Here is a 20,767-nt window from a genome sequence, read left to right on the forward strand (position 1 = left end):
AATCCAAAAAAATAAATAAATAAATAAACAAACGAAAAGCAGAATCAGACCTATAAATACAGAGAACAAATTGATAGTTGCCAAAGGGGAGTGGAGTGAGGAGGTTGGGCAAAATGGGTTCAGGGGAGGAGGAGATCCAGGCTTCTAGTTATGGAATGAATGTGTCATGGGAATAAACGCTGCACAAGAAGAAAAAATATATAAGATATATATATATAGGGGCGCCTGGATGGCTCAATGGGTTAAGCCTCTGCCTTCGGCTCAGGTCATGATCCCAGGGTCCTGGGATCGAGCCCCACATCGGGCTCTCTGCTCAGCAGGGAGCCTGCTTCCCCCAACTTCCTGCCTGCCTCTCTGCCTACTTGTGATCTCTCTCTCTGTCAAATAAAGAAAGAAAATCTTAAAAAAAAGATATAAAATATAGATAGATAGATATGTATACAATTTAATATTGTATATGTACAATTTAATATTCAGCCATATATATTTATTATATAAATTATATAATTACAATTTATATTGTATAAATTATATAAATACAATTTAATATTCAGCTATGAGAGAGAAGGAAATCCTGCCATTTGTGACAGCATGGATGGATCTTGAAGGCATTATGTTAAGTGAAGTTAAGTCTGACAGAGAAAGACAAATACTGAATGATGTCACTTACATGTGGATTCTAAAATGGTCAAACTCATAAAAACAAAGAGGTGGTGGCCAGGGGCTGGGGAAGGGGGGAAATGGAGAGATGTTTATAGTTACGGTTGTAAAATGAGTAAGTTCTGAGTATCTAAGGTACAGCATGGTAACTATAGTTGACAATACTGTATTATATACCTAAAACCTGCAAAGAGAGTAAATCTTAAATGTTTTCACCATAAAAAGGAAATGGTAATTATGTGAGGTATTGGAAGTATTAACTAACCCTACTGTGGTAATCATTCTGCAATGTACAAGTCTATCAAATCATTGTATTATACACATTACCCATTATGTCAATTGTATCTCAATAAAGCTGGAAAAATCATTATATACTTTGAATGGGTACAGTTTATTGTACATAAACATTACTTCAGTGAAGTTGTTTTTTAAAAATAGTATGGAAAGATCATCCTTATTCAGTTAAAGGGAGGATAAAAGACTTACCTGGATTTGAAACAATAAGCATCTTACAGTCAGGACTATGCTGGACTATGGTAGGAATGATTGATTTCATGATGTTCACATTCCGTTGCACCAGGGCAAGGCGACTTTCTCCCTCCTGTTGCCGTGCACCTGCTGTCACAATAACTAATTTGGAGTTTGCAGATACTATGTAATCTAAAAAGAAACAGAAGGCAATACTTGGATCAAGAATGCCATAATTACTGTGCCTTACTTCTTTAAAAGTCTATTGTAAGACCTTGGTATTAAAGTACTCATCTATCAGGGTGCCTGAGTGGCTCAGTCGGTTAAGTGTCTGCAGCTCAGGTCATGATCCCAGGTCCCTGGGATTGAGCCCTGCTTCAGCTTCCTGCTCAGCAGGGAGTCTGTTTCTCCCTCTCCTTCTGCCCTCCCCCACAGTCACACTCTCTTTGTCTCTCAAATAAATAAAAATCTTAAAAAATAAAGTACTCATCTATCATAAATAAATAAACAAATAAGGTATACATCTACCTTCATACTGGCATTTACAGATGAAGACTTTCCACGTAGCAATGTTACATCACATAACCTGAAGGAGGCTTTGTTACTATGACTTACCAGTTCTCACATTTTTTTTTTGAATAATAACATAACCTACCATCTCTTTTAGCCCACGTTCTCATTTCTTTTTAAGGCCTGAGGCAATGCAAGTCAGCATGCTCTGGCCTCTTAGAAACACTGTATGAAGCTTAGAACTCTGAAAATTTGTCTGTTTCAAGATTCTAAGAGAGCATGTATTTACCTCTATTATAAGGGACTAGATTTGAGATCACAAAGAAGTTCTTGATCCTCACAGGAAGGTATAAACTACTTTCTAAGTCTAATGACCAGTCATACAACTGTTTCACCTATTAAATCCAATGATAACATGATATGATGCTCACTATCCCATAGTGGACTTTTAAAAAAGCATTATATACCTTGAGCTCATGGCCCGAGGTCAAGAGTTGCATGCTCTTCAAACTGAGCCAGCCAGGTGTCCCCAGCCTCCTTTTAAAAAAGGAAATCTGCTGAATTTTAAAGACATTATTGTATCGGGGCACCTGGGTGGCCCAGTGGGTTAAAGCCTCTGCCTTCAGCCCAGGTCATGATCTCGGGGTCCTGGGATCAAGCCCCGCATAGGGCTCTCTGCTCAGCGGGGAGCCTGCTTCCTTCTCTCTCTCTGCCTGCCTCTCTGCCTACTTGTGATTTCTCTCTCTATGTGTCAAATAAATAAATTTTTTTAAAAAAGACATTATTGTATCTCCACTTATGGCCATTTCATATTTTTCTAATCTAAAACAGGAGATAATTTATAAGCCATAAGCATTTTAATGTTTTCCCTGTCTCAGCAAAGATTTTAACTAGAAAGATAAACTTAGAAAGATGGCATGTCTTAGCCTGACATGTTTCAAACATTTTCTAGGAAATTATCTCTCCTTTGTATCAAGTAAAAGACCTACAGGAGGAAGTCCTTTTTTTTCTGCGCAGTTTACTAATTCTTGTTCAAAGACCTTGCTTGACATTTACCTTCTATAAAGTCTTATCTAACCATAGAAATCGAAAGTAATCTCTCAATCTCTCTTTCCCCATCCCTCTTTCCCCTCCTCCTGCCCCCTCAACTCTGCGGAGTCATTTCTCCGCAATTCAGATTATTTGAAATATTACAATGTCCAACAAATACAATTAAACTTTCTACCAAAGTAAAATATCAAGTCTTTTCATCATCTGCCTCCAAATTATATTATTAGCTTTGTGTCTTAATTTTATGTCAGATTTTCCAGGTCCCCTGATTCTGTTAATGCCATCATCTCTTCACCTGTTATTTTCCTTTGTAAATATAACTCAAACCTCCAAGATACAGCAAACCATAATGATCTGGAGCGAAGGCTCTAAGGTCCAACTGTCTATACCCTGACTCTGCCACTTCTTGTGACTGGCCCTGGACAAGTACTTTGCCTGCTCCTCTGACCCTTAGATCCTCATCTGCCAGACTGAGCTAAAAACAGTTTTTCTTTTATATGGTTCTTTTTATTTATTTATTTGACAGAGAGAGATCACAAGTAGGCAGAGAGGCAGACAGAGAGGGGGTGGGAAGCAGGCTCCCTGCTGAGCAAGAGAGCAGATTCGGGGCTCGATCCCAGGACCCTGGGATCATGACCTGAGCCCAAGGCAGAGGCTTTAACCCACTGAGCCACCCAGGTGCCCCTTTTATATGGTTCTTAAAAAACGATTCAGCATTGGGGCGTCTGTGTGGTAAGAAGCCTGTTCTATCCAACTGGTGAATGCCTGAATGAGGTCCCATCTCTTATCCCAGCTAGTGTGCATGCCTTTCATGTTGCTCCTGTCTATTGCTTGCTTCCAAATCCAAATAACCAAATAGTCCTTTATCCCCAAAGCAGGTTCAAAACAGTTGGTTCAGGCTTTCCAGGATCTGTACATCTCTAAAATCCCTGGTAAATCATGGGAGGACTAAAGTCCCAGTGGGTGGCATATTGGCCATCTTTGAAGAGCTGCCCCAGCCTCTATTTGCTTGGCCTCTCTGCTCAGCTTCACCATGGTGATGGCCTGATTGCCCAGTAAAATGTATTTGAGAGAGAGAAAGCACAAGCAGGGGGAGAGGCAGAGGGAGAATCAGGCTCCCCGCTGAGCAGAGAGACCCATGTGGGACTTGATCCCAGGACCCTGGGCTCATGACATGAGCAGAAGGCAGACACTTAACCAACTGACCACCCAGGCACCCCTCTTGCTGTCTTCTTTGTAATTGCCTTAGATTCATCATTTCCTTCTTCAATGTGTCCGCTCTATTATTAAATCCATTAATTTCTTTTATTTCATTCTATTTCATATTTTGAAGTTATATTTGACTATTTTACTTTTCTTTTTTAAGAATTTATTTATTTACTTACTTATTGGAGAGAGGAGGAGAGAGTTGCGGGGAGAGGCAGAGAGAATCTCAAGCAGATTCTGCACTGAGCACAGAGCCCAACACAGGTCTCAATTCTATGACCCTGAGATCATGACCCGAGCTGAAATCAAGGGTTGGACACTTAACTGACTGAGCCACCCAGGCACCCTTGTATTTGGCTATTTTAAAAATACTGGTTTTCCTGTCTTATACTGATATTTTCAAGTTGGTCCTCTATTTCTTTATGTGGAATAATTATAGTTAATTTCTAATTTGTGTTTCAACATCTGAAATCTATGGTAGCCTTTTCCGTTATTGCTGCTGGTTCTTGCTCATGCATTTTCTTGGTAGATTTAATCAGTCCTACTGTGAGATGTTCACTTTTTTGGAATATTATTTGTGGAACTTCTTTGAGCCCTGAAATAAAGTGGGTTTCTTCCAGAGACTACCTTAAGTCTTTTTTTTTTATGATGTATTTATTTATTTGAGGGAGGAAGAGAAAGTGGGGGAAAGGGCAGAGGGAGAAAACCTTCAAGCAGCCTTCCCACTGAATGTGGAGCTGCTTGACCCACTGACCCATGAATTCCTGACCTAAGCAAAAACCAAGAGTCAGACACTTAACCGAATAAGCCACCCAGATGCCCCAAGATTATCTTATGTCTTAAGACTGCCTGAGTTTTTTTTGTTTTTTTTTTTTTTGGAGTTCATATAAGGGCCAGCTGGTATCTACAATCTTGGCCACCATTTCCTTCCTTTACTCAAGCAGCTGAGATACTCAATTTTACTGTCAGTCCCCAGAGATAGGGAGAAACGAATTACTTCAAGATCATCCTTATATTAAGGAATTGCCAAATGAGAGCCAGCAAGCCACATTTGGCCCATCGCCTGGTTTAGTAAATAAAATCTCACTGAAACATTGCCACATCCATTTACATACTGTTGATCACCACTTTAGAACAAGAGCAGAGTTGAGTAGTTTTGACAGAGGCTATAGATCCCACAAAGCCTAACATATCAGACCCTTTACAAAAAAGAGTTTATTAACCCCAGCTTTATGAAGTTAACTCCTATAGAACTCCCCAAATTAAGCCCTGTCTCCAGTCTCCTAAATCCTGTGAGGCAGTGGAAACCAAAATTGAAGTTCACAAAGTCTGACTAATGCTAGCTAGTAAAAACTAGCTACAATGCTCTGCTTAACTCTCTAGTTTCCTGACTTCACTCAATGCCTATTCTGAAAATGTCTTTATTAAGAGCATATCAATTCTAAATGAATTCTTTAAGGATTGAGAACATCTTTCTTTTATATTTTATGCAGGAATTTTGTAATTTACAGCAGAAAGACTGATCCAGGTGTTTATCCTGCCACATTACCAGAAAGTAAGCCAGAATGATCTTTTTTAAAAGTATTTTAATACAGTAGGAGCTCTTTTAACCTGACTCCACTGAACTGATTCAGTAAATTAACTGATATAAAACATACGGATATTTAAGGCAACTGAATACTCCCAATTAGTAGACTTTCATAGGGAAGTTCTGTGTACTTTTTTTCCCCCTTTTTTTAAAGAGAGAGAGGCAGAGAGAGCACAAGCAGGGGGAGGGTCAGAGGGAGAAGGAGAAGCAGACTCCCAGCTGAGCAGGGAGCCCGATGAGGGTGGGGAATGCAAGCTGGTGCAGCCACTCTGGAAAACAGTATGGTGTGTCCTCAAAAAGTTGAAAATAGAGCTACCCTATGACCCAGCAATCGCACTACTGGGTATTTACCCTAAAGATACAAATGTAGTGATCCGAAGGGGCACATGCACCTGAATGTTTATAGCAGCAATGTCCACAATAGCCAAACTATGGAAAGAGCCCAGATGTCCATCAACAGATGAATGGATGAAGATGTGGTATACACACACACACACACAATGGAATACTATGCAGCCATAAAAAAACAAAATCTTGCCATTTGCAAAGATGTGGATGGAACTAGAGGTTATTATGCTAAGCGGAGTAAGTCAATCAGAGAAAGTCAATTATCATATGATCCCTCTGGTACGAGGAATTTAAGGCAGGGTGGGAGTCATAGGGGGTAGGGAGGGAAAAAAATGAAACAAGATGGGATCAGGAGGGAGACAAACCATAAGAGACTCATAATCTCACAAAACAAATTGAAGGTTGCTCGGGGTAGTGATAGGGATACGGTGGCTGGGTTATGGACATTGGGGAGGGTATGTGCTATGGTGAGTGCTGTGAAATGTGTAAGACTGATGATTCACAGACCTGTACCCCTGGGACAAATAATACATTATTTGGTAATAAAAAAAAAGAATTAGTCATGTTTATATCCAAATGTATTTATGCCAATTATATCTATTAATTATACAATATGAGGTAAGTCACTAAAAACAGGTGTAAAAGAAATGCATGGTAAAGATAACCAGTATATTCAGGATTGAGACATGAATAGATGTAACACAGAACATACAACTAAATTAGTAATGTTTTATTTTTTTTCCTGGGTGTTGGATACATTGATGCTTGATATACTTAAATTCTTTTTATATGTCAAGCATTTCATAATTAATTTTACAATGATTGTTTCTTTTTTTAAAGATTTCATTTATTTGAGAGAATATGAGCAGGGGGAGGGTCAGAGGAAAACGGAGAAGCAGACTCCCCACTGGGTGGGGAACCCAGTGTGGGGCTTGATCCCAGGACCTTGAGATTATGACCTGAGCCAAAGTCAGAAGCTTAACCAACTGAGCCACCCAGGCACCCCTATAATCCCCCTGCTTGTGCTTGCTCTCGAATAAATGAATAAAATCATTTTTAAAATGATTTAAAAATAAAAAATTAACTTTTTAAACTGTACGTCCTAATGAGAGTGGTGGTATTTTTAATTTTATATTTACGGAGACCAGTTTGGTAAAATTCATTACTCTTTTTTAAAACTCTGAAAAGAACTCTTTAAATTAAAATTAACCTTTTCCAGAGGTAATCTTTGAAGTATTAAAGAAAAGACTGCCATGCTGAAGATCCATCATTTCTCCCTTCAATTTGTCCACTGCGACATCAACGAGGGCGAGTTCATCAGCCAAATCCTAAAATACATGAAAGTTTTGAATAACATGTTCTGAAGAATGTTCTTACTTCAGTATTTAAAAAATAAAAAGAAAAATTCGTGTGTGGCTACTTTATAATCAAAGTACAGTTATATTCTAATAGAAAAAAATGCTATAAAAGTGATAGTGTGTGAGTGTGCATAGCTAGCGTGACCAGAAAGAAGCCAAGGTAAGAATGTAGCAAATATTACTAAATGCTTTGCCTTCAAAACTAATTGATAATTTTTTCACAAGTGGCTCTTTTCCCACTTCAGATAATAGTTTAAGAATGACGAAAAGCTATTAAGTTCCTTCAAAGGATTTTATTACATTTAACCTTTATGCCTAATTTCTGAATTGGCTGAAGTTTTTAGTATGCATCCTTATGACTAAAATAAAAAGGTGGCCCCTTGTGGGAACCCATTTCATGCATAGTACATGTAACATTGGCTCTCCAACCTAGGGGTAGATGGGCATACAGTCAGACCATAGCTCCCAGTCAGCCACACAAGCATGAGGTAAACAATGGATACACTTAACAATTATTCTGTTTTTTACTTTCAGAACCAATAAATTTCATGGGATATTCAATGATTGATTATAAAATAAGCTTTGTGTTTTATGGTTTTGCCCAACTCTAAGCTAATGTAATTAGCTTATTACATTATTTAGCTTACATTATTACATTATTACAATATTACATTACATTATTACATTACATTAATTAGCTAATTACATTAGCTTAGACTGTAGTTACATCCACAATAATGTAATGTAATTGTTCTGAGCATGCTTAAGGTAGGCTAGGCTAAGATATGACAGATGGAATAGGTGTATTAAATACATTTTGAACTCATGATGAGTTTATTGGGATGTAACCTCATCATAAGTCCAGGAAAATCTGTATAGTCTCTTTTTTGCTTACTCTGATTTGAATTGAGTTTACCAAATGAAACAGAATACAGAACTACATAGAAGGAGAGTTTTCCCTCATATTCCAGTGGCCAGATTCTAAAGATGAGAAGAGAAAGGGATCAAAGTCCCTATTTGCTACCCTTTTTTCTCAGATCAGATGCCATCTGAACTTTCTGGAAAACTGTAGCTTCTAAAATGTACTAAACTATGTGTTATATATCAGGAACATAAGGAAGATAAGGAGTTTCACCCAGAAGGATCACATATCACTTCTAATTGAAAAGAAAACCAGATAATGTTTATAGATCCATTTTTATATTAGTCTATATATTTGGATCTGTACAGGAAAACAGAAACCACTCTAAGCATTTCAACAGGAGGTATTTAATATAGGGAATTGGTGAGACAGCTGTTGGGAGGGCTGAAAGGACAAAAAGGGAACATTCGAGGTAACCCAGAGATAGAAATCATAGTTTGAATCTACTACCCCAAGAATGAGGGAACAAAGAGAAAGACTAAAGGAGGTGCTTCATGGAGCCAGGCTCAGAACTCTGGAAGAAGCAAAACCTGGCTACTACTGATACCACTGAATGGGCAAAATGAGGCTCGGAGCTCCAAAAGAAATTGGAAGCTAGAACCAACTGCTACCACTGAGGCAAGGACTGCAGCTGAGATGAAAATGACCAAAACAATAAGCAAACAGGACGGAGGTCATTTCTCCACTCCTGCTCTGCTCCTCCACTCCTCCACTCCTGCCTATTGGCAGAACCTAACAAGATGCTAACTGGTAAAGGAGAAAAAGATTATGCAAAGATCCAGCACCAGCACCACAGAATACAGAAAACTGGGTTTGGAGCTGAGTAACAATAATAACCAACACAGCCTGCTTTTAAATTATGTTTCCAATTTGAATTATATCTCTTCGTAACAAATTACCAGACAATTCTCTTTTCAAGGGAATCTTCCCAGCTCTGTTTGTCTTGATTGCCAAAGACAGAACTCAAATAATTCCTAAAAGTTCGTTTTTGTTTTTGTTTTTTAAGAACTAACAATATCTATGTGAGTCATTTCTCAAATAGAATTCCAAATAGAGAGTTTGGGTTTGTTTAGCCTGTCAGAATCTTTTAAGAATAGTTATGAGTGGGGTACCTAGGTGGCACAGTCAATTAAGTCTCTGGTTTGGGCTCAGGTCGTGATCTCAGGGTCATGGGATCATGCCCAGTGTTTGGCTCCATGTACAGAATGGAGTCTGCTTAAGTCTCTCTGTCCCTCTCCTTCTGCCCCCACTCTCTCTCAAATTAAAAATAAAGAGAGAGAGAACAGTTATGATCGTTCCAGGGAGTCCTAGAATAACCATGGTAAGGTAAGAGAATAGTAAAGTAAGAGATAAGTAAGAGAATTAAAATCAATCTAAAGAAAACTGCTAGGACCACTTTACTCTGTACAGCAGAAGGAAGTAGGACATACTGCTATGCTTTAAAGTCTGCCATACAGTGATATATGCAGGTGTTATGGTACTCATTTACACCCTATATATTCCTTGAAGTCAATAAACTATATAAAGATGCATATTTTAATGTCTTTCATCACTTTCCATTATCCCACAATGCACATCAATGTGAACTGGGTATTTACCAGTATACTATGGATTCTAGTAGGAAATAAATGGGCTCCAACAACTGACCTTTTCTCACAAGTGGAGTTCTGAAATTTCACAATAATATGCCTTTGATATTATACACCAATATGTAATATATATAAATTTCATGATAATATGCCTTTGATTCATTGTGCTGAGCACTCAATCAATTTTTTTAAGATTTTATTTTTAAGGGGTGCCTGGGTGGCTCAGATGGTTAAGCATCTGTCTTCGGCTCAGGTCATGATCTCAGGTTTCTGGGCTCGAGTTCTGCATCAGGATCCCTGCTCAGTGGGGGATGTGTTTCTCCCTCCCCCTCTACTGTTCCCCCTGCTTGTGCTCTCACTCTCTGTCAAATAAATAAAAGTTTTTTTTTAAAAAGATGTTATTTTTAAGTAATCTCCACACTCAATGTGGGGCTCAAACTCAGAACCCCAAGATCAAGAGTCACAAGCTCCAATGACTGAGCCAGCCAGCTGCCCCATTCAACAAATTCTTTTTTTTCCCAATAAATTCTTTATTATCTGCAAACTCATTTTAGTTTTAGACTTTTCCTTTTATTTCTTGAATAATTTTCTTCCCTTTCTTTTTTCTTACTGAAATACCAATGAGTAATGGGAATTCCTGACTGGTTCTCTAATTTCATCTCTTTTCTATATTCCATCTTTGACAATCTGCTTTCTAGAAACCCAGTGGAAGTCACAGGGTTCCTGCTTCAATGTGCCTTCAACTAATCCTACTGCTTTTAGTAAGATGCCTGTCTTTATTGTCTTGAATGAAGAACCTGTCTGATTCAATTTCTCCAAAGAATATACTCATTCCCCTTGCCTGCTGATATGTGAGAGGTGGTTGCTTGTTTGAGTAAGGTGCAGAAGAGAATCTGGTGGTTTTCTTCTGATCATATAAACTTTGAACCAATTCTCCTATGTTTGTCCCATCCCTTACCTCAACTCTGTGAGACAGTTGGTACTTCTAATTCCTCAGCCTTTCTTGAGGTTTTGGAATTTAACTGGCTTTGCTTCTTTTCACCTTCCTCTGCCGGTTTTTTTTTTTTTAATTATCTAAATAATCCAGTAAAGTTTTTAGGAACACAACAGGACTTGTGTCCACATTGCCAAGGTTTGAATTCTAGCCCATTCACCCATATTAGCGACTTGACCATGGGCAAAATTACTTAATATCTATGCTTCAGTATTCTTGTTTATAAGTGGAGATGATAACAGTACCTATCTCCCAAGGTTGTCATGAAGATTAAATAATATCTTTGAAAACATTTTTTAAAAGATTTTATTTATTTATTTATTTATTTGACAGAGAGACAGATATCACAAGTAGGCAGAGAGGCAGGCAGGCAGAGAGGGGGAAGCAGGCTCCCTGTTGAGCAAAGAGCCCAATTCAGGGCTTGATCCCAGGACCCTGGGAGCATGACCTGAGCTGAAGGCAGAGGCTTTAACCCACTGAGCCACCCAGGCGCCCCTGAAAACATTTTAAAAAGCAAAAGGTTTGTGTTTTTTTGTTTGTTTGTTTTTTGTTTTAGATTTTATTTATTTGAGAGAGAGACAGTGAGGGAGAGCATGAGCAGGGGGGCAGAGGGAAAGGGAGAAGCAGACTCCCCGGTGAGCAGGGAGCCCAACGTGCAGCTCAATCCCAGGACCCTGAGATCATAACCTGAACCAAAGGCAGACACCTAACTGACTGAGCTACCCAGGTGTCCTGAGAAGCAAAAGGCTGTACACTGAAAACTACAAACATTGCTGAAACAAACTGAAGAAGATGCAAATAAGTGGAAAGACATCACATGATCCTAGATTAGAACACCTAATATTGTTAAGATGTCAACATACCCAAAACCATCTACAGATTTAATACAAACCCCTATAGAATCCCAGTGACATTTTTTAAAGGAACAGAACAAAATCCATTCTAAAGACTCTTAAGGGACTCTAAATGGCCAAAACAATCTTGAAAAAGAATAAATTTGGAAGTCTAATGCTTCCTGAATTCAAAACTTATTGCAAAGCTACATCAAAAGAGCATGGTATTGTCATAAAGACATATAAATCAATGGAATAGAGAGCCCAGAAATAAACTCTCACGCATATGGTCAAATGATATTTTTAAATCTTTTGGACTCTACTTTTTTTTTTCTTAAGCCTTTATTTATTTACTCAACAGAAAGAGAGAACACAAGCAAGGGGAGGTGCAGACAGAGGGAGAGGGAAAAGCAGGTTCCCTGCTGAGCAAGGAGCCCTATATGGGACTTGATCCCAGGACCCAGGGATCATGACCTGAGCTGCAGGCAGATGCTTAACTGACTGAGCCACCCAGGCGCCCTATGATCAAATGATTTTTGACAGGAATGCCAAGGCCATTCAATGGGGGAAAGGAGAGTCTTTTCAACAAATCATACTGGGGTAAGTGGATATTTACAAGCAAAAGAATGAAGTTAGACTTATACCTTATATCATGTAAATAATTAAAAATGGATCAAAGAGCTAAACATAAGACCTAAAACTGTATGAAACTCTTGGGAGAAAATATAAAAGATTCATGACATTGGACTTGACAGTGATTTTTGGATATGACACCAAAACACACAAAACAAAAATAAAAATAGATAAATTGAGGGGCACCTGGGTGGCTCAGTGGGTTGGGCCACTGCCTTCGGCTCAGGTCATGATCTCAGGGTTCTGGGATCAAGCCCCATATCGGGCTCTTTGCTCAGAAGGGAGCCTGCTTCTCTCTCTCTCTGCCTGCCTCTCTGCCTCTCTGTGATCTTTCTCTGTCAAATAAATAAATAAAATCTTAAAAAAAAAATAAAGCAGTGTCTAGGTGGCTCAGTCGGTTAAGCCTCTACCTTCAGTTCAGGTCATGATCCCAGGGCCCTGGGATTGAGTCTTACATTGGGCTCCCTGCTCAGTGGGGAATCTGCTTCTCCCTCTTCGTCTGCCCCTCCCCACCATTCATGCTTACTCTCTCTCTTTTGTGTTCTCTCTCTCTCAAATAAATTAAATAAAATCTTTTAAAATTAATTCATTAATAATTAATTAATTAATTAATTCTCCCCACTCCCACATGTGTGCTCTCTCTAAATATATAGGTATTTAGGAAGTAGTAAAAAAAAAAAAAAAGAAAGAAAGAAAAAATATATATGGCAAAGGATTTGAACAGACACTTTTCCAAAGAAGATATACAAATTGCCAAAAGCCACATGAAAAGATGCTGTAGAAACAAAAAGGAAAATTAAAGGACTTCCATTGCTATTTTATCAAATGTGGTACTTTTTGTTTTATAATGAGCATGTAATACTTATAGTTTAACAAAAAAATTAAAGTTTTTTTAATTTTTAAGTAATCTCTATACCCATGTGGGTTTTGAACTCACAACTTTGAGATCAAGAGTCCCATACTCTTCTGACTGAACCAGCCAGGTGCCCCTAAAAAAATTCTTAAGTATAAGCTTCTAGGAAGTATGATTTTCACCCATTATTCTTCCAGGAAAGCAAGGTATGGGATCATTTAAACAAAATATTAACAAATTAATGCCATCTATGTATCTCCTATGAATCAGTTTAAATGGTCTAGCAATACCAGACTCAAGATAAAACTCCAAATAAACGTTTCTTAAATTAGGTCAAAATTAGGTAAGTGAGCACGTATTTGCTGTCAGAAGATCAGCCCTACAACCCTGAACTCATCAACATCTATCTACAAGACCTAAAAGTTCTTGATTTTCAGCCACGGGATAGGCTTCTAACTTACCTTCAATAAGATACAAATAGCACAAGCCATGCCTACAGCACCAGTTCCAACAATGGTGATCTTACTCTGGGAGGCTTCATCTTCCTCAATTAGACTCTCAATAAGCTTCTCCTTGATAGTTGACATTTTGAGAACCTGATAGGGATAATGAAATTTCAGTGGAATCAAATTCCCTAAATTGATCACTCTCAAAGGTATCAACGTACTAACCACACTGAACGTCTAGGGGCTTACCTATTGAGTTTGCAGAATGTTGGAGCCGCGTGTGGTGGGAAAGTGAAAAAAGGGGTGTGGAGAGGCAGAGGAGAACCAGTCCGCCTAGGTGTTGGGGCACCAATCAGCTTTATTTCTCCCAGCCCTCAAGCTATCATTTTCACCCCAGTACTAGACACTCACAAGTGCTTTGCTTGGCGCAACTCAGTACAGACAGCCGGAACACAGAACTCACTGCCTTTAAGGAAGATTAAAAAGAAAAAAAAAAAAAAAGTTACACCAAAAGGAAGCCACCAACGGCACGTAGGTGCGAAGCCCTGCGACGGTTGCTCTACCGACTGCCAACGACAAGAATGCTCCCACGCATGACTCTTTCGTCAGTACGCAAGCCCCGCCCACCGCTAACTCAGGCGCAGGCGCATTCGCAGGCATTTAGCGGCCCCTCGTTCTGGGAGGGGGCGCGGTGTGGGAGTGAGTGCATTTGCGTCCTCCGTTACCCTGTGAAGAATTCTAGGCTATCTTTAAGAACGTGCAAAACAGGGATTTGGGGAGTATAATTTCATTTCCCTCAACAAGCCTAAGCCTGGGACTGATTTTAGTGCTGAATTTTTGGAAACCCTCATGACTACAGGCTGATGAGGTCCAGGCTCGAGGCTCCGGTGGGAGAAAGCTCTCCTTGGAGCACCTCCTGTTCTTCCAGATAACTTGCCTCTTTCTGAGAGGGCCTGCTGGAGGGACCTGAGCCCCAGCGATGATTTAAGTAAAAGGTGGGCTTGGGAATGACCAACCTGAATTTGAGGAATGTGCTTTTCAGTGTACTTACCATACCCTTGTCTACACATTTATCTGCAGGAATTTAAAACATTATTATTGAGCTCTGTAACTTCAAAATGGAATGCTGAAATAGAGATTGAATTAAAGTAGCAATGAAGGGGCACCTGGGTGGCTCAGTGCGTTGAGCCTCTGCCTTAGGCTCAGGTCATGATCTCAGGGTGGTCCTGGGATCCAGCCCCGCATAGGGCTCTCTGCTCAGCAGGGAGCCTGCTTCCTCCTCTCTCTCTCTCCCTCTCTCTCTCTCTGCCCGCCTCTCTGCCTACTTGTGATCTCTGTCTGTCAAATAAATAAATAAAATCTTTAAAAAAAAAAATAAAGTAGCAATGAAAAGGCCACATCTAGTTCTCTAAGGGTGGTTTTAACTAACTTTCTTTCTTTCTTCCTTCCTTCCTTCCTTTCTTTCTTTCTTTCTTTTTTGGTTTTAACTTTATACCAAGAATTTATAACCCACAGAGGTGGGCACAACCTCCTCAAGTCATCTTTCGTTGAGTATTTGCATTTGAATCCTTTTCCATTTTCTGTTTCGAAACCCGTGGTTTGGGGCGCCTGGGTGGCTCAGTCATTTAGCTTCTGCCTTCAGCTCAGGTCATGATCCCAGGGTCCTGGGATCCAGCCCTGCATCAGGCTCCCTGCGTGGGGTGGCGGTGGGTGGGGGGAAGGCCTGTTTCTCTCTCTCCCACTCCCCCTTCTTGTGTTCCCTCTCTCACTGTATCTCTGCCAAATAAATAAATAAATAAAAATAACAAAGCCTATGATTTGGTTTTAATGTAGTTCACATCATGCAGTCACCCTGTTTAAAACCTGACCACAGCTTTTCATTACACTTAACCAATTTTTTAAATTAATTTTTAAATTAATTTCAGAGGTTAAATTTAGTGATTCATCAGTAAAATAACTAATTTTTACCACAACCTAAAAGACATTCACGATTCGGCCTCCTTCTAGCCCTCCAACTTCATCTCAAGACACTCTCACCTCACTCCGCTCCAGCTTTTCAACAGCTTTTACTTGGCTCAGGACTTTTTGCTGTTCCCTATTTCTGGAAAGTTCTTCTCCAACCATTCTCAAAGTTGGTTCCTCATTTGCAGTCTTGAGTATACATGGTACTTCCTCTAGCTTTCCTGGAGCAATGTCAATTACCACCACCTCCCCACATCTGTCCTATTTCTTAGGGCACTTTTCACGAACTATCAGCCCCGAGAAACAGGTTACGGATAGCAGACAGGAGCGGCAGTCACTGTTGGTCCTGTACTACCACTTGCTTGTGTGCTTACTTCCACAGCAACTCCGGTACTTGCACCTCATTTACCACTCAGTTGAGAGGTCAGCTCTGCTGGCCAGGATGACCAACAGGTCTCTGATGGCAAAAGGAGGTGTCATCTTGGTAGTGATCAAATTCTTGGTCTAGGTGAAGAGAAAGGCTCTTCATTCATACCTACTGTAGGTGCAGGGCAGGCCATTAAGGTCCACTGCCTGAATGGGCTCTCTGGGTGGCTACAATCCAAGCTAACTTAATGATTTTGCTTGATGGCAGCAATCTAAATACAGGAGGGCCAAGATGTATACATTCCAACAACTGCCAAAGTGCAGTAGGAATGCAGTAGAGAATTCTGAAAGAACATGCCTTTGAAGTCCTGATGCTTTGGCAACAGGGGCTTTAGTGGAAAAAATGTTCATCCATCTGTATATATGGACATATATATAATGGAGAACTATATTCTGAACATACCATTTGCTTCCCCCACTAAGGCATACTTAATCCACTTCCCAAGGTTAAGACTAAAATGAGATATTATATTTATTTATTTATTTATTTTAAAGATTTTATTTATTTATTTGACAGAGAGGCACAGCAAGAGAGGGAACACAAGCAGGGCGAGGGGGAGAGGAAGAAACAGGCTTCCTGCCAAGCACTCTGGGATCATGACCTGAGCTGAAGACAGCCGCTTAACTGACTGAGCCTCCCAGTTGCCCCATAAAATGAGATGATATTACATTTAAAAGAATCAGGGCTTCTTGCAGAGCTGGCCTATTCCTTGCCTGGGGCAAGAAGATACAAGCTGATCTCGGAATGCTTTTTGTGTCAGAAAGTGAGGAAGCTTTACAAGATTAAATCTAAAAAATTCATGAAAGATTAGGTTGATAAATCTTTAAGTATTATTTTCAGTCATGTTGGTATTGACTAATTTATTGTATCAAATATGAAATTAATAAATGTAAATAATTTTTTTAAAAAAACAAGTTGCCTCAAAGTTTCCTAGAGGCCAGGGCATAAGTACAGGTTTCTATTTGGAGTAATTGAGAAGTTCGAAAATTTGATAGTGGTGGTTGTACAACTACGCAAATCCACAGAATTAAATTTAAAAGGGGAATTTTAGGGGCGCCTGGGTGGCTCAGTTGTAAGGAAGATTGCTCCCTGCTCAGTGGGGAAGTATTCTTCTCCCTCCCCCTTTCCCCCTGCTTGTATTCCCTCTCTTGGTGTCTGTCAAATAAATAAATCTTTAAAAAATAAAAGGTGAATTTTATGTGTAAATTATATCCTAAGGCTTAAAAAAAAAAAAACTATAGGAAAGCAAATCCTAGGGGCACCTGGGTGGCTCAGTGGTTTGGGCCTCTGCCTTCGGCTCAGGTCATGATCCCAGCGTCCTGGGATCGAGCCCCGCGTCGGGCTCTCTGCTCAGCGGGGAGCCTGCTTCACCCATTCTCTCTCTGCCTGCCTCTGCCTACCTGTGGTCTCTGTCAAATAGATAGATAAAACCTTTAAAAAAAAAAAAAGAAAAGAAAAGCAAATCCTATTATACTCCTTGTCAAGACTACATAATTTGCAGGGGTAACTGGTTCCCTCAGTCAGTTAAGCCTCCAACTTGGTTTTGTCTCAGGTCTTGATGGCCTGGGTCATTGAGACAGAGCTCCACAGTTGGGGCTCAAGTCATGATCTTATGGATCCTGAGATCTGTGTGTCTGGTTCCACACTCAGCAAGGAGTCGGCTTGAAGATTCTCTCTGTTCCTGGCCTTCCTCTCTCAAATAAATCTTTTAAATAAAAGACTACATAGTTCAGTCTTGTCCTTTTACTTTTGAGAAACACTTGGAAAAAAACCTAATTCTTTCTCTTCATTCTCAGGAAGTAAACTGGTGAAAGATCCTGGAGAAGTGATGGCAGTAAAGTTGTTCTAGTTAACCTCTACTAGTATTCAGGCTTGGATAAGGGTCATAGTTGCAGCTACATTTTGAGGGAAATCTGAAGAAAATTTTTGAGTGGACAACCATCAGGACTATTTGGTTTGAAATTGTTAAATGCCATTGTTACTGGCCTCCAGAGAGCAAATGTTCTTAAAAATGTTTCCCAGGATGCCTGGGAGGCTTTGATTAAGCATCTGCCTTCAGCTCAGGTCATGATCCCAGGGTCCTGGGATCCAGTCCCACATTGGGGGGCGGTGGGGGGTGGTCCTTGCTCAGCAGGGAACCTGCTTCTCCCTCTGCCTGCAGCTCCCCTTGCTTGTGCTCTTTCTCTGACAAATAAAACCTTTAAACATTTTTTTTTTTAAATCTGCGTTTCCCTACAGTGACCAAGTACGTACCACTGCTTATGTTGTTGGCAAATGGTATTTTTACATTCATGTATATAATGTCATCTACAGAACTGTAGGGTACCAATTATGATTAGCACTATCATCAGATAGTTATCTCCTAATACTTTGCAGCTTAGTGTATTAAAATGATAATGAAAATGGTACCAAAACGACATAATCAATCTAGCCACACACTTGATAATTATTAAGTCACACTGAAGTCTGATCATTAGTAAATAATACACTGTAAAAAAATCATTGCAAGTGTACCTGGGTGGCTCATTTGTTTAGTGTCTGCCATTGGCTCATGTCAGCAGCCCCCATCGGGCTCCCTGCTCAGCAGAAAGCCTGCTTCTTCCTCTCCGTGTTCCCTCTGTCTGTCAAATAAATAAAACCTTTAAAATAAAAAAACCATCGCAGGAACAACTGGGTGGCTCCCTCGGTTAAGTGTCTGCCTTTGGCTCAGGTCATGATCCCAGGGTCCTGGGATGAAGTCCCGCATCAGGCTCCTTGCTCAATGGGGAGCCTACCTCTCCCCCTGCTTCTGCTCTGACAGGTGAATAAATAAAATCTTAAAAAAAAATTCATTGTAATATTACCTAATACCCTAATGGGTCCCAATAATTTAAGAGTAAGTAGCAGCTTTACCTAACGTAATAAACTGACACAGTCACTGTTCAAAAAAAAGTCACTGTTCAAATTTTATTTGGTATTTTAGTTGGTATGACACTTGGTTGCATGGTCTTTTTACATTATATGGCAATGTACACTATATTCTGACATACATGGTACACGAAGTAAGATCCTTTGGAACAGTTATGCACAATACATGCAATAATGAATTTATACATTGGAGCCCAGGATGTGACTGACTGGAAAAGATGGACTAGGCATGTTGCGTGTTGGGCGAAGGAACCAGAAGTTACAGAACACACAGGAAATACGCATCTGGTTGGAAGAGCACCTGCAGCATATGCAATACTGGCAGTGGTGCCTCTGAGATTAACCCATTTAGGACTACAAAGGCAGGTATCATCCAGCATTAGGGTATAGCTGCAGGGTTCAGTGAACCATTCCTATTTAGAACTTTAGGAAACTGGTATTTTTTCCTTAGGCCATTTTGATATTATTTAAGTAACAGATCAGATAATAAGGACAATGTACACAACCTCCAACTAAAACCCTGTCGTAGTCTAGACAGTGAAGTGGTACATTAGAAAACTTTAAAACTGCAGCTCCTTTTGGATCCCCCAGAGTGTATCTGCACTCTTCTTCAAACGGGCCTCTTCCTCAGGAGTTAGAGTCACTTTCACAACATCTGAAATTCCATTCTGTCCCAAGACGCAAGGAACACTAAGGAAGACATCATCTTTTATTCCATAGAGACCCTGAAGACAAAATGAAAAGTATTTTATGTTTTGAGCACGCATTCTGGGGTCTCCCAAGACTTTCGTTCTTCACAATCACGAAGCTTATTTAATCCAACTTGAGAAGTAGGAACTCCTGTTATGTTATGGATGTTATGAAGAGTGCAAGTCATCAAAATACCAGCAAGATTTCTGTTCTAAAAGAAATCTAAATTATTGCCATTATCCATATTACTGTCAAAATTTTAATGACAACATCTTGGCAACTCTACCTTGAGTGTCTTTTTTCCTTCAAAGGAAAAAGCTTTTCTTTTATGGTCTTCCACTCACCGTAACTTATTGTAAGTTATCAAGTTATCTATGTGAACATAGTACCACTAGACATTAATCCCAAAGCTCAATGATTTCTCTCCAAAGAAAGTTGTGACTGCATTAATTTATGTCACTTAAATCAATGACTGATGACTGAGTCAGTCTGTTTTCACAGAAAAATCTTTTTTAAAAACCAGAAAATCATCACATTCAAAATACAATGTATCACTACATACACCTACCTTAATCATGGTGGAAATTGGATGCACCCGCCTAAGATTCTTCATTATACTTTCTGCCAAATCTGCCACAGACAGTCCAATGGCCCAGGAAGTGTAGCCTTTCAGTTTGATCACCTCATAGGCACTGTAGGGTAGGGAAGGACAGGGAAAGGTAGGAAAAAGTAGGGTTAAGAGAAAACAAAGAACAATGCTTTCATTGAACACATGCTTTACAGCAAATAATGCCATAAAGTTACATTATAGACCTCAGTAATGCTTGCATGCATACCAAGATATTATGTATAGGAATGTTCACAACAGTACAATGTATATTCAATACTACCGAATATTACAACTGTCAAAACAAGTAACTACATCTACATGCAACAAAATAAAGGATTAAGATGTAATACTGAATTTTAAAAAATAACTCCAAGATTACATTATATGTTTGACTCAAGATTATTTCAAGCAAGGAATGGACAGTAGGACAGAAGATGAGTGGGAGGAGCAGCTCAGAACTCATATTCAAGTACCAGCAGACTAGTGATTCTAACCCAACAAAACACTACACTTGGTTGACAGCTATTGTCAATGTTTCTTGGGTTGGGTGGTGGGTTCACAGGTTTTTATAAGAGGGCCTTGCCTAAATCAACTGATTCATTACTCAGTTCTACAGACTGAGGCCCACGCATGGTTTATAATAAGTAAATAATGGGATGGTAAGCATCTGCCTTCGGCTCAGGTCATGATCCCAGAGTCCTGGGATCGAGTCC

The 20,767-nt window shown here is 39.6% G+C and overlaps 1 protein-coding gene across 2 annotated transcripts in view; it reads right to left on the reverse strand.

Annotated features, from left to right (window-relative positions):
• LOC308349946 (L-lactate dehydrogenase A chain) overlaps nucleotides 1-20,767 on the reverse strand; it is a gene marked incomplete at both ends in the record, with an annotated part of 61,348 nt that overhangs the window by 29,283 nt on the left and 11,298 nt on the right. Inside the window, 3 exons of one of the 2 annotated variants that reach the window (XM_080814897.1) lie at nucleotides 1,147-1,320; nucleotides 7,041-7,158; nucleotides 13,474-13,599. In XM_080814897.1, coding sequence (XP_080671023.1) covers nucleotides 1,147-1,320; nucleotides 7,041-7,158; nucleotides 13,474-13,599 — 418 coding nt within the window. Of the gene's footprint in view, nucleotides 1-1,146; nucleotides 1,321-7,040; nucleotides 7,159-13,473; nucleotides 19,480-20,012; nucleotides 20,137-20,767 lie in introns of those variants that run through there. The other variant, XM_080814896.1, reaches the window with a different exon arrangement.

Source organism: Martes martes, assembly GCF_963455335.1.
Source record: "Martes martes genome assembly, chromosome: 10".
NCBI classification, from domain to species: Eukaryota; Metazoa; Chordata; class Mammalia; order Carnivora; family Mustelidae; genus Martes; species Martes martes.